The sequence below is a fragment of the Sparus aurata genome, chromosome 5, assembly GCF_900880675.1.
Source record: "Sparus aurata chromosome 5, fSpaAur1.1, whole genome shotgun sequence".
In the NCBI taxonomy this organism is placed as follows: domain Eukaryota; kingdom Metazoa; phylum Chordata; class Actinopteri; order Spariformes; family Sparidae; genus Sparus; species Sparus aurata.
In genome coordinates this window covers 19,298,687-19,319,146 of record NC_044191.1, presented here as the reverse complement: position 1 = coordinate 19,319,146, position 20,460 = coordinate 19,298,687, and the positions used below count along the sequence as shown (strand labels likewise).

Genomic DNA, 20,460 nt, shown 5'->3' with positions numbered 1-20,460 from the left:
AAAGGAGTAGGGCCAGACATGCAGTGGTCCTTAATCAAAGAGAAAAGAAAAAAGCAGCTGTGCCGTGCAGATGTAGACTGAATGACAGTCACGGGGGGAAAACAACCACCATATACGTACTCTGCTGGTCACTCCATCCAAAATAACTCCAACTGCCTGGTGGCATGGAGGCAAGTGTTCAAAGAAGCCAGGAAGAAAAGTGAACTGTGTTACTGAAGATTCAAATCAGTGACTGTGAATGGTGATGGCCAAATGAGTATGTAACAATGGGACTGAATACACCCAAATGTGTGTAGCTTGATGGAAATGATGAATGGTATTACCAGTATGGGATAAAGAAGAACTCAGTGAAGCAAAGTGAAGAAGTCACATGAAGTAATGTGGTGACTGAGTTAATTTCACTTAGAGCATTATGAGCAACAGCTGTGAGGAAAAAGTGTTTTCACTTCTGTGAACAGCAAGTAGAAAATACAGCTTTTCAGAAGTTAACAGTGGCAGGTGCATCCAAAAATCTTCTTTAGTGTCCAAACAGCAAGTTTAATTCTTTTTTAGAAATCAATGGGGACTAAATTTATTACTGGCTCTGAAGTAGGTTTAAATGTCTAAGTCGGTCAAATAGCATCATCACTTAACTGGTGGCTGATATGAAATTAGTTTTCAAGGAGGAAAATCTTTTTTTCAGTGTGGATTGAACAAAGGTACCACAATAAACATAAAAATATATTAAAAAAAAAAAAAAAGGGCAGTGGCATGAATGCATTGGACCACTTTTTCACTTTTACAGTGTATATATATATATATATATATATATATATAGGAAAACAGAGTCCACATACTAGATTGTGCTCCTATGAACATTTACTATCTCCACATGTGATGTTTCGGGGCCCAAACCCTTCCTTCAGACATAAACCAACTGCAGAGACACACATGGAAGTGGTTATAAGTGTTTACAGGAGAATTATTTTGTGTGCAGACAATGTTTTTGAATTTTAACATTTCCTTCTGTCCAGCACCTAGTGTTTAATTGTTTTTGAATGTGCACACTGCTACAAACATTTTACTTTTAAAGTATACTCACAGCACTGAGAGGGTACAGATGCCATCCGTCTTCTCTGGACGTCTTCCTGCAGTGGATACTGCCACAACAGAGAACAGTATAAAATGGTAGTTAATAGTAAATAGAAAGGGAAAATAGATCATATGTGATGTAGTAACTATTATTTTTCATTAGATGGCAGCAGGGAGCCAATACAAACTGCAAAATCTATGAGAAGGGTGCACATTGTGACATACTATTTGGTAACTATATAAATAAAGAGAATGCTCTCAGATGCGTACAGATTCTGTGTTCATAATCAAGAGCAATCTTGTAAACAGTACAGTTGAGAAGACTTGTAAAAATGTAAAGTGACTTAAATGAAAACACAACCTCAGAGATTTCAGAAGCGTTCATTCTTGCGCCCATCAAACCTCCAAACAATTCCTGTCTTGATTTGTTTAACACTTGAGATTATTCACCACCTTCTGAACTGCTCCTCTTCGGCTCCAGCAGGGGTCTGAAAATCTGTGAAAATCTAATTTACGTCCACTTCTGCCTCTAATCCTAAATGGCTCGCTGCAGTATGGATGGATACAGGATGCAATGCATTTTCAAGCACTATTATCCTGTACTGCATGTTAAAGTTTCAAATGACACCAGTGGTTCACACTCTTAACACTTCGTCCTCAACTACCTACTTTTAAGGTGAAGAAAAAGAATATTGTTTTTTATGAGCACTAAAATAATCTAACTTATTAACAGGACTTCTTTGTAGTCTTACCTCATCATGTATCCGCATGGTGTTGATACGCTCCAGTTTACTGGTCCAGTACTGAGCCTCGTCTTCTGGGATATCTGGACAGACGGGTTGGACAGAAGAAGAAGATGGTTCAAAGATGAGAAAAAATCGAAAGAGTGACGGGAAATTGAGTGGATAAGGGTGCAAGAGAGGGTGGTGAAAGAGAGAAAGTTCAGGAAATACAGACACATGGGATGGAGGGATAGGTCGAGGGATAGATGGCAGGGTTGAAGAAGGGATCGTGAAGAGAGAAAGTAAATAATGGAGCAAGAAGGAGAGAGGAGAGCACAGAATGTGAAACAAAAGACAAGAATAGAAGAAGGACCACAGGCACTGTAGCTCCACCCTTCCCTCAGTTGCCTCTCCTCTATGTCCCCTATCCCATCCTGTCTTACCCCACCCTTGTTGCTTGATGTGTTCCCATCTTATATTCATGTGTGTTTAATAAGTGATGAGGAGGTTTCCGTTTGGGGGTCCAGAAATAGAATTAAAAACCACCTCAGGGGGATCAAAGGTCCTCCCCAAAGCAAGAAGGAAAAGAAGGAGTGTGTAGGAGTGGAAGAGAAGAGATGAGAAAAGGGAAAATGTGAAAACCTGACAATGTGTTCTACCATGTTCCTGAGTAAAACACAAGTCAGTCATTAATATGTTGGAAGTACAGTGCAAGCACTTATGTATATTTTCTATACAATAGCAGATAATCCATGTCTAAATATCCAAGTCATTCATGAGTATTACAAATGTCCTTTAACAGAAAGTCACAATTTGCCATGTTGGTGCCCAGCTTTATTGAGCAACTTTTGACATCCTGCAACTTGTATATTTATCTTTTATTTGGGATACGTATCTAGTTAAAGATCCCCTCCATCCCTACAATGGCAGGTACTCTTTCTCCCTCATTGAATATTCCAAACTACTCAAAACCATTCAAAACTATTTGTGATATCACAGATCCTGCACCTCTTAGGCCCATCCCATAAAATCAGATTTTCACAGAGTACACTTTATGTATTTCAATTTTCCATGTAACTTCATTATATAAGTTCTACATAAGGTATATCCTCCCGAGACCCGGCAATTCATTTTTGTCCTCTGTAGTGGACATTACGTTTTTGCTAACATCTCTCATACTATACATGTCACTCTATTAAGCCCTGTTGTTCCTTAAAGAGGCCAACTGAAGCTTTTTGGGGCAACCGTCCCAAAAAGCACATTTTATTGAAAAAAGAAAGGTATACATCATATTCATAATAAAAAAAAAATAAAAACATACTTACTTATTACTTGTGTTTTTTTCACATTTGTTCAATAGACAGCTCTATGACGGAGGCAGAGAGGACTCTTAATAGAATCATTTAGTGAGATTCAGACATACACCGATCAGGCATAACATTATGTCCACCTGCCTAATATTGTGTTGGGCCCCTTTTGCTGCCAAAACAGCCCTGACCCACCGAGGCATGGACTCCACGAGACCCCTGAGGGTGTGCTGTGGTATGATGAGTTGTCAAGCCATCACAATTTGGCCCTTGTCAAACTTGCTCAAATCTTTATGCTTGCCCATTTTTCCTGCTTTTAACACATCAACTTTGAGAACAACATGTTCACTTGCTGCCTAATATACCCTACCCACTGACAGGTGCCATGATGAAGAGATAATCAGTGTTATTCACTTCACCTGTCAGTGGTCTTAATGTTATGCCTGATCGGTGTAAATCTATTAGAGGATGATACCATGAAGTGTCAAATGTCTAATAAAGAAATTACAAAAGGTTAAGGTCTAATGGTTACAAAAAGATAAATCTACCTTTGCTATTTGTTTTGTATGTGGTGTACTGGATGATTCCAGTGGAACTTTCCATGTACATACTTTAGCCTTTAAATGTTTCACATTTGAGAACAAGTAAGTCCTGTTGTCCACTACAGAGGACGTGTTGTAAAATTTGAATAAATTAAGTTTAAAAAAAAAAAAAAAATTGCAATATGTTTTTGACCACCCCAACACTCAATGTATGTAAAAAAAAATGTCCTGGGTCTCAGGAGTACGGAAGAGGATTAGGGCCACATGTGAATTTTTTTTTTAGTTCTGACTTTAAAGCCAGAATTCTGAGATTACAGTCAGAATTCTGACTTTTTTCTCAGAATTCTGAGATTAAAGTCAGAATTCTGACTTTAAAGTCAGAACTAAAAAAAAAAATTCACATGTGGCCCTAATCCTCTTCTGTACAGGAGGATATAATTTAATGCAAAGTATTTCCATCACGTTCAGTTGATTTCTTGATTTGATTTCTAACTGTATTTTATTCGATACCCTCTGGAAGTGGAAGTCATACTGAATTTTAAAATAAAAGCACTGGGTTTTACTTTTAACAGGCACTTGTGAATGTGTTTGTGTGTTTCAGTATGACTCACTGTGATACATGATAACCAAAAGGTTGCAGCTCACTATTGATTAGTACCTATGTTGGAAATTGGATGTCAATTGCTTTAACTTTTTTAAAAAGGATTTGTCAAAGTTTGCTAAAGAGGGAAACTCCTATCTTATCTCCATCTTCAGACCCTGACTTTGTGTCAAGATGAGCAGCCAGCGACATGAACCAGTGGCTTCCTGACATCGAGTAAATGGAGTGTCAGGAAGTGCAACCGGAAAAAACAGAGGCAGCTCAAGAGCAGGCGCTTCAGACACCTCCCTGAGATTAAGCACTTGTTGAGGACAAAAAATGGACATGTTACTATTTAGGTGGTCCCAAATAAAAAGAGTAAGATTTACAAAATGAAGATTGCTGAGGAATATTTAGGTCAACAAAAACATTAATCACAAAGATCTCATGAATGCTAGTGGGTTTTTTTTTAACCTGCATCAATTCCTGGCTCTGTGGCTGTGTGTTTGAGTATCTATTTTGTGCTGCATGTTTTGTGAACTTCATGCGTACCAAAGGGCAGCTCAAAGCGGGTATCCAGCAGCACTTCGTGTGGAGTTGGGTTGCTGGTACCACAGATCTCATCCTCCCTCATTAACACCTCAGAGTCGAGAGACGTCCACTTTCCAGGTCCCTCCTGAAGAAGAGAACAGAGGGACAGAGAGAAAGAAAAGATAAATAAAGAGGTGAGAAGGAAGGACAAGAAAAATGAACACTCACTCACTGAGAATTAAAAGTGTCAACTTAAACTTAAGTGAGGCTGAAACGATAAAGAAGCGAGGAGCAACACTGGCACTTCAGACTGACATACAGTAGAACAAGGGTGAGCATTTACTGTGCTTCAAACCAAGGGAGAAGTCAGACGTTGGGAGGGCTGCAAAATTAATGACAGGAGGTAAGCTTGCTTCCACACTTTATAACTCTCAAGTGAAAATAATGAGGTCTAGAGGCGAGACAAGCCTGCTAGCAGCGCGCTAAAATGAGTTGCCGGCTTCTTCTAACAGGCCACCTGTGAGAATGCTTTCTAAGATGCATCTGACAGGTAAAGATGCTGATTTAATGAATAAGAAAAGGTAGGTGGAAGGAAGAGAGTCTGTGTTTAGAGCTAAAGGCTGAATAAGGTATTAAAAAATGATTTGTTCATCTTGAGGACGAAATGGCGAGAGTGTGTTACCTCGTCAGACTGTCGAATGGTTTCCAGGGGTATCAGGGCTGTACCGATCATAGTGTCCCATATTAAACCTTTATTCCACAGCTCCACCACCAGACCTGACTCCAGATGATTGATCTCACTGTAAAAACAGAAAAATACAGATTAATTAATTGACCCCGTCATTGAATCGTACTGGTAAATGTAACTAAACTCTCAACTCAGCTTTGTAAATTGCATTTGTGTGTGTTTCGCAGACTAAACTAAAGCAGAAGAAAACATAAAAAAGACTAAAAATTACAACAATAAAACAACACAGTGTTAAAATTGATACATTTAAACACAACATACAATTACATAAACACAAGGGATAAAAATAGCATAAAAAACAATCATTAAGATTTAATAACAGGTAATAAATGATTGAGGTGCCTTAAATAAAAGTCATGCCAAAGGTTTCTTGGGATCTGTCTGACTCCCTGAGCAACACACCAGAGGTTGTTTTAAAGGTCTGACATGGAGTGATGAAAAACCATCAGACTGTGTTGAAGGATGAGGAAAAGGCAGGGTCCATTTCTTAAATCCATCATGTCATGGGGGTAAGCGACAATCCGCTGGACTTTATTGTGGTTTTGTGCTGTTGTACCACACGGTGGGATGGTGTGAGGATTCTTCCAATGAGTGTACTGGAGAAACAGAGCCTTACTCAAACCTCCTTAAGTTGTCAAATAAATGTCAGCCTTTCCTATTAGGTGGTCTCTTTCGATGTTTGATTTTAGTGTGATGTGAGTGCCAGAAAAATTGAAAGGGGTAGTTTGAGAAAGAGGATTTTGAGATTTGTATGCACTTTAATATCACAAATTTGTCTGATATAAAAAATGCCACAAGATCAATTTCTAGGAATGCTGACACAAATAATAACACGCTTGTTTTACCAGCTTGTTTCTCTCAGACACTTTTTGTCTCAAATTTCTTTCATTCGATGATTTAAGGATGTGAGACATCACAGAAATGCTCTTTCCTTGTCGCTTTAAATACCTCGACATGATTTAAACAATTAATCATGGTGCTGCAGCTGCTGAAAAAACATTTGGTCCATATTTTATCTGTTTATAATACACAATGAACAGTGTCTACTGAGCGCTTGAAACACTTTTCACATCAACCCATTCACACACACATTCATACTGATGGCAGAGGGTGCTATGCAAGGTCCCAGCTGCTCATCAGGAGCAATTTTGGGGTTCAGTATCTTGCTCAACGATACCTCGACATGCAGCTGGGGGATCCAGGGAATCGAACCACTGACCTTCTGATTACTGGACAACCCACTCTACCTCCTAAGCTACAGCTGCCTGAAACTACTGGAGTGGTTTACTATGGGTTTTTTGCCTTAGTCTGACACAATAATACAGTACCTTCCTTTTCCATCAGGTCAGTAAGAGGGCCAGTCTTATCCTACAGTAATGAGGGGGAAGGATGACAGCCATTTTCATTTTCTGACAGATCTGTCTTAAAGAGAAGACAGCAGGCAAACTGTCTCCCCTCTTCATCTGCATATTCATATTCACAGTCCATTCATATTCATACATTCCCTCAGCTTCGCTGTCAGTCATCTCCAGTGACACTTCACAGCTGGGATGATGGAGTGAAGAGGGTGGGTGGGAGACATTGTGTGTGTGTGTGTGTGTGTGCGTGTGCGTGTGCGTGTGCGTGTGTGTGTGTAGCTACTTGAAGTGCTGAGGAATAAGTTGCGTCAAAATGATGATGTTCCTATATGGTAGCATGATTACCATTAACCGCCTTCATTCATGTGTTTGCTTGTTTACACGCCTGTGTGACTGTGAAATGTTTGTGAAGGTTTTGTAAAACAGACAAGAGATCATTCTGTACACTTCTTATGTCCATTCTGTGGACATGAGTGTGCTGTCGGCTCATTGGTCAAAGAGCAGGAGAGGGCTGGCAGTAAGATTACCGTATATTTTCATATAAAATGCCCTGTCATTCATTGATTCCATTGACATTTTAAAGACCATTTTGATTCTTACGGAAGTACGGGACAAAGTGCGTCCCTTTTAAGCTCAATACGGGACACGTAACTTTGTTTCTAAATACGGGACGATTCCGTTTTTCAAGGGACGGTTGGTAACCCTATCCGGGACAGAACCAGATACACAGAGACTTGGGCACATCAGGAGAGAGCTTGAAGAAAAGTCTGCGAGGTAGTTGGACTCTGTGTTGCCCAGAGACGGCCAGCACACGGGCCCTAACATGGTGTATTATGGCTGGACCGTCCAGCCCCGCCTTCCTGCAAATCCCAATAAAATAAAATGATAAGATTTTCAGATTTGAATTATTTGAATTACTTTCTTTTTTCAGTGCCAATACTTGTTTCAATGCCAATACAACTGTTTTCAATACAAATGTTTCAATGACAATGTTTCTTCAACTTTCTGTCACTGTTTTGCCGTCGAGAGGGAGGGGCCTGAGGGGAGGGGCAAGTAGAGCGTGGTTTGCATGTCAACCATCAGCTAGCAGATGAATCGTGACCATAAAACATTTAATTTGGCGCAATTTTCGTTGAAAAAATTGAGAAAAAAGCAAAGGTACAAGACTGTGTACATAATTATCTTAAGAGTAAAGCAACTACTCATCCCATAAACCATTGCGAATGTAACAGCGACGTCTCTGATTGGTGGAGCTCGCTGTTACCATGTAAATGTTTACCGAACCCGCAAATTTCATGTTCGGCTGAACAATTTTTTTTTTTGGATGCCAAATTTTAAAGTCACTGTTCTGGCTCCATAAAGGTCCCATTAATTATGATGGCCCACCAGCATAGTCTTGCTGGTGACGTTGCTGAGGAAGCATCCAAATACCAGCATCCCATGCTGGTGCTGGTATGCTGGTCACCAGCATCCTATGCACCAGCATGGGAAGCATGGGAAGTTCCCTGCCCATGATTCCTGTTCAATCTGCATCTTGATTTGCCACACCTGTCAGCTGGATGGCTTATTTTATTGGATTTTAACAAGTGTGCTTAACATCTGAAAGAAGAAATTATTTTGTGTACATACAAAAGAAAAACTTTATAAAATTGTTAACTTAAATTTTTAAGAGAAATAGAAGCAACAAACAAAGTGTTGCATTTATAGTGCAGTTTGTTTCAGGTGCCCTCAAATGAGCCCAAAATCTTGCAGGTTTGAAGCTTGTATTCAATAAACTTGGTGTTCTGTGACAACCTCACTGACTCTGTGCCCTGTATTGGATTTTCACAGCCAAATTCACTCCTCCTCATACTCTGCAATATAAAATAAGTTGCTGACACATCCCATGCTGGTGACCAGTCACCAGCACCAAAACTCAACATATGCTGGTCTATGCTGGTTTTTCCAGCAGGGAGTATCCATGGTTCTATTGCCATATTATGCTTGGCAACTATCATTGTCTCTGTCAAAGAAACTTTGCAAACGGTCTCCTTCGTTACATTCATCCAGATATACCGTTAACATTGATGCAGGTGATGCGCCGCGCTAAACTCCGCTATTCCGTGCTGTGCCGTGCTGCGCTGCGCTGTCTTTCAGCATACACCACAACGGAGGTAACGTTAGAGAAGGTGCAATGAGAAACTTTGAGTTTACTTGATAATGTCAGCACAACGATTTTAACAAGCATCGGGTAGATGTCAGGATTATCGTTCGGGGCAGATGCATTTGTGCCGAGTTCACAAGTAAGGACTCCGACTTTGACTGGCGTTCCAGTGTACTTTTTCTAGTAGGAGGTTGGAAAATTCCTACTGTATCGAACGCAGCATTGCTATGCGCGAGGGCCACTGTGAGGCGTGATAACTGTCAATCTCAAATTACTGACAGATTACTTCACAGAGGCACAGACATTTTGGATTGTTCTAGTATTTGTGTTATGTGATTTTACTGTATATGGTTGGTTGTTAATATATTTTTTCTAAAGTTGTTGTCAATAATTGTTTTAAAGATTATACTTTTATTGTGTTCAATAAAAGTGTATTTTCCACCTCATAATTATGTAAGCTAGATAGACATTTCCCCTGCTCATTACTGTGCACAAATGTACTGTTATGTACTTAAGGCTAAAGAGCTCCTTTGGGTGCACTTTGCGCTTTGCTTCTGCACACGGCGAACACTGACCTCCACTGCTACAGATCCATTATAGGGGAAACACGGATAGGATATCGGTGCTAGCTCATAAGCATGCTAACTTACAATATACAGTGTCAAAACGGTTTTCATTTTTGGATTGTGTTCAACTAAAATATTATATATATATATATATTAAAATATATTTGATAACAGAAAATGCTGTTAAACTTTGTAAAATCTGAAACTAGATCTGCATCCAAGTACATGAAGTGGTCTCACAACTGCAAACTCAGAAACAAATGTTTCGATATTTACCAAGTCTTTACTTTCGCTTGTTTTTCAACCCAGGTCAAATTTCCATACATTTTTGTTAACATCCAATCGATCTCATTTTGTCCTTAGAACAGATGAAAACTGAAAAAAGCTTTTCATACACCCTTGTTTATAGTAAATAATGCGCAAACTTTATTTAGACCATTTCTGTGTTTTGGTTGTGTTGTCACATTGAGGCATTTTGGAAGCAAGGGTTCCAAAAAGCAGCGGTGAACTCCACCCATGGGAAGTAAATGTATTGTATAACATAACATCAGAACAGCTGGCTTAAAAGAAAAAACAAACAAAAACAAAAACAAAAGGAGTGTCTTCTGATCTACGGCCTGATTTTAATCCATGAGATTATATAATTGAAACCATGAAACATAAAACCCCAAACAGGATTATAAATAGGTCTGACATTGTCCATCCATGCAGTCTGTCTCTGACTCACCAACCAGATGTGTGTGTTTGTGTGTGTGCGTGTATGTGTGTGTGTGCATATGTGTGCGCGAGATCTTGAAGCTTTACGTCTGACTCTGGCATACGCCCTCCATCAAAGCCCATCCATTATTGAGGGAATGGTTTGTGTTGTAGCTGGGAATAAAACGTGTATTTTTATCACTCAGAAAACACGAGCAGGCAAATACATGCATGCACAACTACACACCGCCATCTTAAGACGGAGAGAAAGAAATAGAGGAAAAATAAAAGAAAGAGGTAATAAGACAAGAGGAAAATAGCGTGTGCAGTCATGCTGAGCACGGGGCTTGATGGAAATGATGGACTGGAGGCACTCAACGAAACAGGTGCGCACCACTGTGGCTTTTTACACTTTCCTGTGAGGAGAGCTGTACACAGCAGGAATACTGCTCTATCACCTCAGAACAGAAAATACCAAATTTGCGCATTAACAACACGGTTCATTGATAATTCCTGCTACTGAAAACACCTTTAAACAGGCTGAAAACTGAATATTTTTACAGAATGTATTTCTGTCTTGCAGAATTGATCATCACCCTATCTTGTCACTATCTTGCTTAGGGTAGTGCAAGGCTAGTTTCATGTTTTGTTTTGTTTTGGGCTTTTTTTTCTTTTATTCAATTAGTCACTGAAATTCAGCTCAAACTCAATTTTACCTGACTTTTATGTCGCGTCCAAATCAAATGTTTTGTTTCCTGCTGGTGAAAGAAATTTAGAAACTAAATTGTTATTTTTTATCTAATATTTTGTGAAAGTAACATTCGTCATCCCTACGATATAGTCGCAGGTACTGGTAGAGATATTTGGATGAAAATATTGTGACATTTGATTTTGTACTCCAGTCCTAGCATTTATGAAGTGCTATTAAGGACTAATACAGCCGAAAAATATATCAATATAAATTTAAGACCAAAATAATGCAGTTCAATTTGCTATGTTGCTGATTTCCTCTGAGAGGAGAACTGACGGCGTAAATAAGAGTGAGGGAAGAGGCTTTGATCGGGCAGCAGTGAATCATTCCTGCATTGTAACTCGATCAAGTCATTGGCCAAAGACTAACAGAGGTTGATGTGGAGGGACGAGGCAAAGGTCACCATTTTTTTTAAACTTAAACACAACTTAATTGACAGAGAACTTGATGGAAAGGGCAGACTGAGACCTGAATCACCAGGGAAGCTGTGATACGGAAAGACAACACCCCAAAAAGTGATGAAATAGGCGCATTAAATTCATATTCTTCAATAAATGTAGTGACAGATACCTCAGAACCTCACGAAAAACCCAGACTAGGCCAGTGAAGACATCTTAAGATTATGAGTGGCTGGTGACAGAAAGCCTTTTGACCCGATACTGTAAACCAGGTCAAAAGATTAAGAACTTCAGTAGCATGTGAGGACGGCGAGGAACACACAAACAGAAGCAGCTTGAGAAAGACTGAGACAACAAACAAGGTATACGGCCTCACGCTAGTCCTGTGAGTCAAGCCTGCGGTGAGCATACGACTGAGACAGACTGAATCCAAGGATGAATGAGCAGAGCACGTGAGGCCCAGTGACCCCGAGTCTACACTCAGGGATCAACACTCAACTGCTTATCTCCTTATCCCGCTCGCTCACCAACCCACCAATCAGCCGTCACACACACAGACACACATGCAGGCAGCTGTTCAGTGTCCACCGATGTATCAAGCAATGAGATCTGATGAGTCGATACGTAATGCAGAGGGACAAAATGTGGCACGATCTGATTTCCAAGAAGGCGGCTAACATTAAAGGATGACATTTTGCTTGTAGACAATTTGAGCCTATTAGTTGTTGTGCATTTATCAATTAACCTGCCCATTCTTAACCTGCCCACTACTCAATGTAGCGTTTCTCTGCGAATTACAATTTCTTCCCTATAACCATGCAGTGTACCTTTAATTGGTAGGCTATAAAATGTCATTAACTTTGTAAAAATAAATTTCCCAGAGCCCCAAGTCATGTCGTTGTTTGTTTCTCTATCCAACCAAGAATCTTAAACCCAAAGAGTCTTCATCTATTATCACAAATGACAAAAGAAAAGCAGCAAATCTGTGTATTTGAGAAGCTGGAACCAGCACATGCCTGACATTTTTGCTTGATCGATTTGATTGAGCAATCATTAAATCAGTCAGCGATTAAACTGAAAGCTACCAAATGTGAATGTTTGACATCTGCAACACAAATCATACAGTTACATCATCCCATCATTTAACGCCCATCAATTGCGGCCCATAACATGTCATGCAGATGCAAAAAGTATTTGTGGAACAGTACCAGGGACACACAGAGTGTCGTGCTTCTGGAGTGTCGATGTGAGTCGCAGCTGGGAAATAGGACCAAGATGCCTACAGAGTCAGGTTTATATAGAAATCCATGGGTGGAGGTGTTTCAGTAGGCGCCTCGACTCACATCATACGCTGGCAGTAGGCTGCCCTTAAAGGTTTAATGCCAGGTCGAGCTGGTGGCCTAGAGGTTAATGCACCAGCCATGAACAACTACATCCCTGTTCGCATCCTGCTCAAAACCCCTGTTGCATTTAATTCCTCCATCTTTCTATCTCTCTCTCTAATAATTTCCTGTCATATATCTACTGTAACTGTCGAGTAAAGGCATAAACTAACATAAAAAAAAATTCAAACTCCTCCAAATTACATAAATGGCTTTACTTCAAACCCCATTAAATTTCAAAAGCAACCTCTAATAGCAATCTCCCCAATGTACTGTATTGACTACAGGCGTTCCAGCTTGCGGAAAATACGTTTTGGTTTGAGCCTCTCCAGTCTTTGTCATTTCATTGTCACAGAAAAAGTAAAAAGGTTATTTAATGCCATTCTATAAATTTTATTAAAAACAAATGTCCACAAACAGAGAGCATTTTCATTAAGTGGAAATGTATTTACCTTGGAGGGTTTTAAAAGTATGAGTCTTGTTCGTCTGCTAAATGAGGATAATAAATTTAATTTGTGGAGTATAATTTTGGGGCAGATGCTTTGCAGGTAGCCTAGTTGGCAGATAAAATGTTGGCACTTAAGATTACTGCAAACGTCTGATGTGTTCACATTTAAACATATCATAGGCTACGCACTTAATTGACATTTCAACAACATCCGTCACATTTTTATGATCTGACTGTCTTATCTGCAGGCCGAGGGGATGGACAAGCCTGCGTTTCAACATTTCTAAATGTGAAACCACCAATTTTTTTAAGGAGACCTCATGGACAACTTCTAGACGAGTTTGCGGTGACAAAAAAAATAATAATTTTGAAATGAGTTTGGGATATCTCGTCCCATTATTGCTGTGACAAGACTGGTGTTTATAACTAAGCCACGGGACAGCTCCTGGCATATTTGTGTCGACCAAAACAGGCCATTTAAGACAAAACATGATCTTTTCCTTTTTGTACGCACACCCTGACCAGACCACAGGCATAGCACTGTCACCACATAAAATCGTAAAAGTAGCAATGTAAAGAAATGTAAAGATGTGATATACCCTTACTTATATTCATTGTGCTATTTACTTTGTGGCAAGTGAGCCAAGGTGATCAAAACCCTTGAAAAAGTATTTAATGTGCAAAAAGGAGCAAACGTCTATAAGATTCCAGTAAAAGCAAGTTTTATTTATATTAAGGTAATAGTCTTAGTCTTAGGTAATAGTCAGGTTCAGTGAAATACTGTAAGACTTGGTTCAGCCAAGGTGTCAAATCATGTGGGATGAATCAAATTGATGGGAAAGACTCCAACGATCTCCAGCTGCAGCTATTGTCCACCACACTTCAGGGTAGCAATTACCGACGTGATCAACAATGAGTGTAAATGACACACTTAATGAGCAGTGATGAGCTGGACTTGTTTACTACCCTGGGTCTGGCAATTTAGGGGGAAACACTAGTGTGGTAAATTAGCATTAAATTAGGGGTTTACTTAAGTTAACATGAGGCATGAAGACTTCAGACAATTATTCATTATCAGCACCAAGTCGGATATTTCATTTTTCACAAAATATGAGATTCAAACCAGATTTCTACCTGTTGATCAAACGAACTGACTGGTAGATAGAAGACATTTCTTAGCCAGTAAAAGGTGTCAGCATGCTAACCTGACGCTAACTGGGTTGCCCTTGTGGCCTGTACAGGGCTTTAAGTTGCTGAGCAAGTATGATACTCCACTATAAGAAGGCGTTTTTACAAAAAAAAATAGGGTTTTAGATGAGATTTGAAGGAGAACACTGAAGATGTGAGCCTGAGATCCTGAGTTCCACAAATCCAGGGGCCATGACGTCCGAAATGCTATACAGCCGTTTATTGAAATATCGCCATTCTGATGTTGGACTGACCGACTGAATATTACCATCTCATGATGCTAATGTGGCTAACATTTTACCAAAATGAGAGTCAAGTGTTTCATAACCTAAAATAGGTAAATGTCAGTTGACAAATATTTTGTTTTCTTCCTTTCTTCAGTGGACAAGAAACTGTTGAGGTGTGGGAAGAATGTTTAATAGCTTGAAACAAAGAACATGGCTGTAAATACTTTGTCTAGAGTCTAGAATCTCTGATGTGATGCTCCTGATGGATACTGGATTTACCAAGACTCTAGATGAGCCCAGTATCCATCAAAAGCATCACCTTTACTTTCATTTACCTACAAATGTACTTCATGTTGAGAAGAGGCACTTCAACGCAGTGTGTGTTAAACCATCAAGCCTAAATGGATGGTTTGCAGCTGGAACAATCATGATTACAGAAAGGTTAACAGCCAGCTGCTAACAGAGAGAGAGGCAGAGGGAGTGCTTTCAGCCAGACAGAGACGGAGAGGAGCTCTGAGTGCAGCCGCTGTTACTATTTTGTACTTTCTTTATATTTTTGGGCAGGAGCGTAAGAGGGGTAGCAGGATGGATGAGTATGAGCCAGACTCAGTCCAAACTCATCTCTGACTTGGACTGAAAATGAAATTTCACCCTCCATCCAGCTCTGTCGGTCTCCCGCTCCCTCTTAATCTGCGGTATGTTCACCCAGGCCAGAATGGAAGAGTGCCACAGTACGGCTGATAATCAGACAGCCAGGAAACTTCTACCTGACCGACATATATATATATATATATATATATATATATATATATATATATATATATATATATATATATATATATATATATATATATATATATATACATATATATATACATATACATATACATATATATATATATATATATATATATATATATATATATATATATATATACATATATATCTCTATATACATCTAATATATACATATATATATATATATATATACATATATACATATATATATATAGAACATGATACATGACAGTATTTTCACACACACGCATACAGTAGAGTAAAACTGATCACGCTCAAATAAGCGTAGAGTACTGACATACTCCCCTAGTTCATGACTGCACGACAGTCCACTGAAAAGGAGAAGAGTGGAACACACACATTAAGTCACCAGCTAAAGGCTAATATATGAATCTTCAGCTTTGATGGACTCAAACCTTCATCCATTTGCATCATTCAGAATAATTACCGAAAGCACTGTGTAGGTTGTGCTTCTTTTTAGTAAGAGGAGAAAACTGACAAGTCATAAATTCTGTTTTTTTCTCTAGTGTTGTGGGTATCCTGGGTCACTACCTTATCTTCCAGTGTGTTTACAGTTCTGGTGTGAAGAGGCCTAAGTAAGTGAGTTCAGCCTAAGTAAGTCTTGATTCTAAGGTAACAGTCCATTATGAGAATGCTGCTAATGGAAACTAGCGCCTCATAATACACTTATTTTGAATGTATTTTCTATTAGCACAGCAGGGGATGTTTCTTTACCTTTCTTCAGTACTGTGCATTCATTCACATTTTATCTCCATTCATTCAATTTCTGAATGAGTCTCAAAAGTGCTTTGATGTCAAAAAGATTTTGTAATGACTCATCTTTGCAATGTCTGTTTTGTATGTAATTCATAGTTGCATAACATACAAAAATAAGATAAGTACATGTGATTTTACTATGATCTGACTGATCCTGTGTTTCCAACCTAGCGCCATTTTCATCCATTAGCAGCTGATCATAACTTAATTAGGCATGTACACTAAAATTATGCATTTTTTTTTTGGTATTGTCATTTTCAAATCATGGACATGTGTGTTTTGTTTTGTTTTCATTCCAAATGGATAAAAAGCAAACATTATATCTGAGAAGGTGTAACAAAAAAACAAACACATTTTGAGTATCTTTTAACTGATAGCCATCAAATTGTCACTAATTTTTTAGCTAATGCTAATTTTCTGACGTTATGTTAACGTTTGTTGTTTTAGCTAACAGATTAGCTACATTAGCTAGCTGGGTGCTAATGTCAAACCAAATTATTGGGATGTAGTTTTTCAGTAGCAACACCATTTATTTAAAAGAGTCACTTAATCTCTCATGAATATTACTAAAACAAGTGTAATCCAAATTAAAAACATTAAACTCATAATTTTTAGAAAAAATGCAGATTTTCAAACACAAGCGTATGCAGCCGCTCTTGAACGCCTGTAAGAAAGTTTACGAAAGGGTAGGTAACATGAGCAACGACCACCAAATACCACCAAAATCAAATATCAACGTGCCAGTTAACATGTCTACACCTGCATCCGGATAAAAGGCAGCATCTGAAGCTCTGTCTCAATCATCACATTAAGTCCTGTCCAAATCAACACAAATCTAATGCAGACAAAAGGCACTTATGCAAAGAGATACCACGTGAGCAAATGAGCACATGCAGCACATATAATTTGGCTTATTTCTCTGTTTTCCTCCGAGTCATTTAGCCAGAATGCTCAATGTTTCACTTCCTTTGTCATTTGTGTAAAACACTAAATAAAAAACACTTTTCAGCACAGTCTGAGCACACACTTGGCCCCTGTGACAAACATGTTTGTCTCGCTCCTCTTGTTGAGACCTTTCATTCTGGGAACCAAACTCAGTTGCAGTTCTTTCTCGAGACCTCCAGCAGCGCTTCTACGCAGCATGCCGCTGCCGCCCCCCCCGGTCACGCCTGACTGCTGCTAATGAGACTTAGGTGCTAATTAGCCATTTACCATATGAGGCCATGGGGTTTCCTTTGTATGTAATCACTGGTGTTTTTCAGTATGGTCAAATTAGTAGTATTTTAATTCAGTTGAACTCTTGATGTAGGTAGAATCATCTGCTCATTTTAAAATAATAAAAATCACGCATTTATATATTTCTTTTGACAGTGTATATATATGTGGCATTACTTATTCTTTGTCTGAAGTGGTGAAAGTGAAAATATCAGTCTGAGTGGATCTGATAGAGGACAGGGTAATAGCAGAGATTACAATAAACGTGGAGGGGAGGGGAGCGGAGAGAGGAGAGGGGAGGAGAGGGAGGAGAGTCTTATGTAATCATGTAGACATACAGTCAGTTTATCCAATCCCTCTAATCAAGTCTAGGGGGATCAGTCTGGAGGAGGATCTGTGTCCGTTGTACAATACAAAAAATAACTGATGTCTGTCTGTGCTTATGTATGTATGTGTGTGTCAGAGACACACGGAGACAGGGAGAGATCATTGTGCATGCCTTATTTGTGTTTTATAGACTGCTTAAATGCAAATCTCTAAACACATATGATTCCCAGCGACCTTCTCAATCAAAATCATTAAGTGGAATTATAGTAAAAGGCACCAACATCCTTAACTTCGACGCACAACACAGCATCACGCTGGAAATGGGGTGAAAATGAGCGTGTCAACCCGGGTGTCATGTTTCACTGATGATTGTAGCTGAAGCCGATAAACTACTGCAGAGTCATGTGACCTAGAACTGGATGCTAGTTGCAGCTTTCCCCCGTGAAGGCTAAAGCCAGATGTCAATGGTCGTTGGTGGGAATCTCGTCCAGTGTGATTCTGATTCTTTGAATCACATAACTATTATATTTACTTAATTTCAACATGCAGGTAGGCTGCTTCACATTCAGTTTCTTAAGTATCATGGAAACAACAATTATATTTACTGAAGATGGGTCAAATTTAGCTCCAGTTGAGCTCCAATTTAGCTCTAGAGAACACCTTGAAAAAATGTACCACTCCATTAGCTGCAAATAAAGCAAAGCCTCATTTTTGTAAACATTTTTGCTTTGGAGGACAGAAAATAACAGGAACTGTTCATAAAACATGTTGTAAAAAAAGTGGGATTATTATAATTGCCCCATCTGAGCCTAGCCACCTAAAATTAGACATGTCAGCCAGTCATAGTGCTTTCTCTTATCCAGCTTATTACATGTCCCTCCACCAACGCCATCCCTACAAACATGTCACCCAAATATAGGTCATCATGGGTGTGGATAACGGGAGCAGCGCTACTTCCACGAGCACAAAAAGCGAAGTGGGATTTTTACATCAGCTACATCTGTACTTCTTCTCCCCCGTGGAATCAGACAGGGCTGGACAATTCATTAGATTTATCACTGACTCATCCACTTATCTGAGCTGGGCATGTAATTTCACTTTCCATCCATCCAACCTGCTCCAACCACAAATTCCCATTTAGTAGCCCGTGCCAGCCGGCCAGACTGGAGTCCCACAGGCGGCTGACGCTCCCTTTCAATTTCAGTGAGGCCTATTAAAGCCAGCTAGCAAGTCAGCTAGCAGTGGATACCTGGCCTGTATTCATCTAAGGGATGACACACACTCCGAAGCTTCAATTTCTCACTGCATTTGTCTTAATATGTCCCAAGGGGTTGGTGCCGAACATGCTGTTGCTGGTAATATAAAGGAGACGGCACCATCCATGAACATCACTCTACATACCAGATATATATATATATATATTTTACTCCACTACATGTATTTGTTGACTTTGGTTACTAGATTCTTCAGGTAGTGCCTTAAAAAACGTATTTATTTTTTCATTAATCAGATTAAACAAAAAAAAAACTGAACTTCTAAATACAGATTAATATAGTCCATTTATAATTTACTTTCACTTGCAGTAGAGCTAAAATCAGATACTCTGAACTTTTACTCACGTAATATTCATTTGGGTGAGTTTCATTTTTACCTAAGTAATATTTTTACATGATATCTTTACTTTTGCTCAAGTATGACTTCTGGGTACTTTATATAACACTGTGAGTGATAGATTAATGATCACACACTGAGAAATAATTACAAAACAGCAGCAGGATACTCACAACATGAAGTCTTGTTCCCAACATGGCTGGTCTCCACGGACTGTGATTGTGGTGCTCTTGACATTTTGCACCTTTAATGTCACATAGGCATTAAACTTGTCTGGAAAAGAGAAGTGAAAAAAACAAACAATATAAATGTTTGGGTTAATTCCTTATGGAGTGCCGTGTCAGGAGGTCTTTTATCTTACTGAATAATGTATTTGATTGAAAGAAACATATGTAATTTGTGTCACATATTTACATGATCTAATCTTGTAGCGTATTGTAAAGAAGTCCCATGTGAACAAACATATTTTTTTTAATTTTGTGCTGTCCTGTTTATATCATCTCGAGGCCCCAGTGACCTATCTCAATTATTGATTGCACTAATGATGAAAATGTAAATTCCCTCTCTGCAGAACAATATGGACAAAAAACATTATTTTTGGATCAGTAAATCATCTCTAGAGCTTATGAGAAGATAGAGGAGAGATGACAAAAGATAAAAATCCCTACCATGGGGAGAAATCAATTACCCACGTAGGAAAAACAACAACTAACATACAAGGTAAACTAGAAAACACACACACAGTGAGATGGACATAAGATTTAATGCAAAATGTAATATTATACACTAATACAAAGGAGATAAAGACGTTATCCTCAACCCAGCAGCAGGATATGAACACCAAATACAGAGCTTATGCTAATTTGAGCCTCTGCAATGAATAATGCCTTGTCCTCCAATTCACCAGCCAGTGCAAAGTCCAAAATCATGTGGACAGCATGTTCATGCAAAACTGTCAGAAAGCATTGATGAAGTGTGAGGAGTATTCAAGGCAATCACAATACAAGCTATAATTCAGTGTATAGGATCAACAAACATAGACATGTCCTCAAAAGCACCACAATGATTCAGCCC

General features: G+C 39.0%; 1 protein-coding gene across 1 annotated transcript in view; it reads right to left on the bottom strand.

Moving 5' to 3' along the window:
* Positions 1 to 20,460, bottom strand: part of LOC115581967 (protein unc-13 homolog B-like) — a 171,993-nt gene that overhangs the window by 124,161 nt on the left and 27,372 nt on the right. The window contains exons 3-7 of the mRNA XM_030417580.1: positions 19,560 to 19,659; positions 5,436 to 5,553; positions 4,775 to 4,898; positions 1,824 to 1,897; positions 1,082 to 1,139 (exon numbers count right to left, since the gene is read on the bottom strand). Coding sequence (XP_030273440.1) covers positions 1,082 to 1,139; positions 1,824 to 1,897; positions 4,775 to 4,898; positions 5,436 to 5,553; positions 19,560 to 19,659 — 474 coding nt within the window. The remainder of the gene's footprint in view (positions 1 to 1,081; positions 1,140 to 1,823; positions 1,898 to 4,774; positions 4,899 to 5,435; positions 5,554 to 19,559; positions 19,660 to 20,460) is intronic.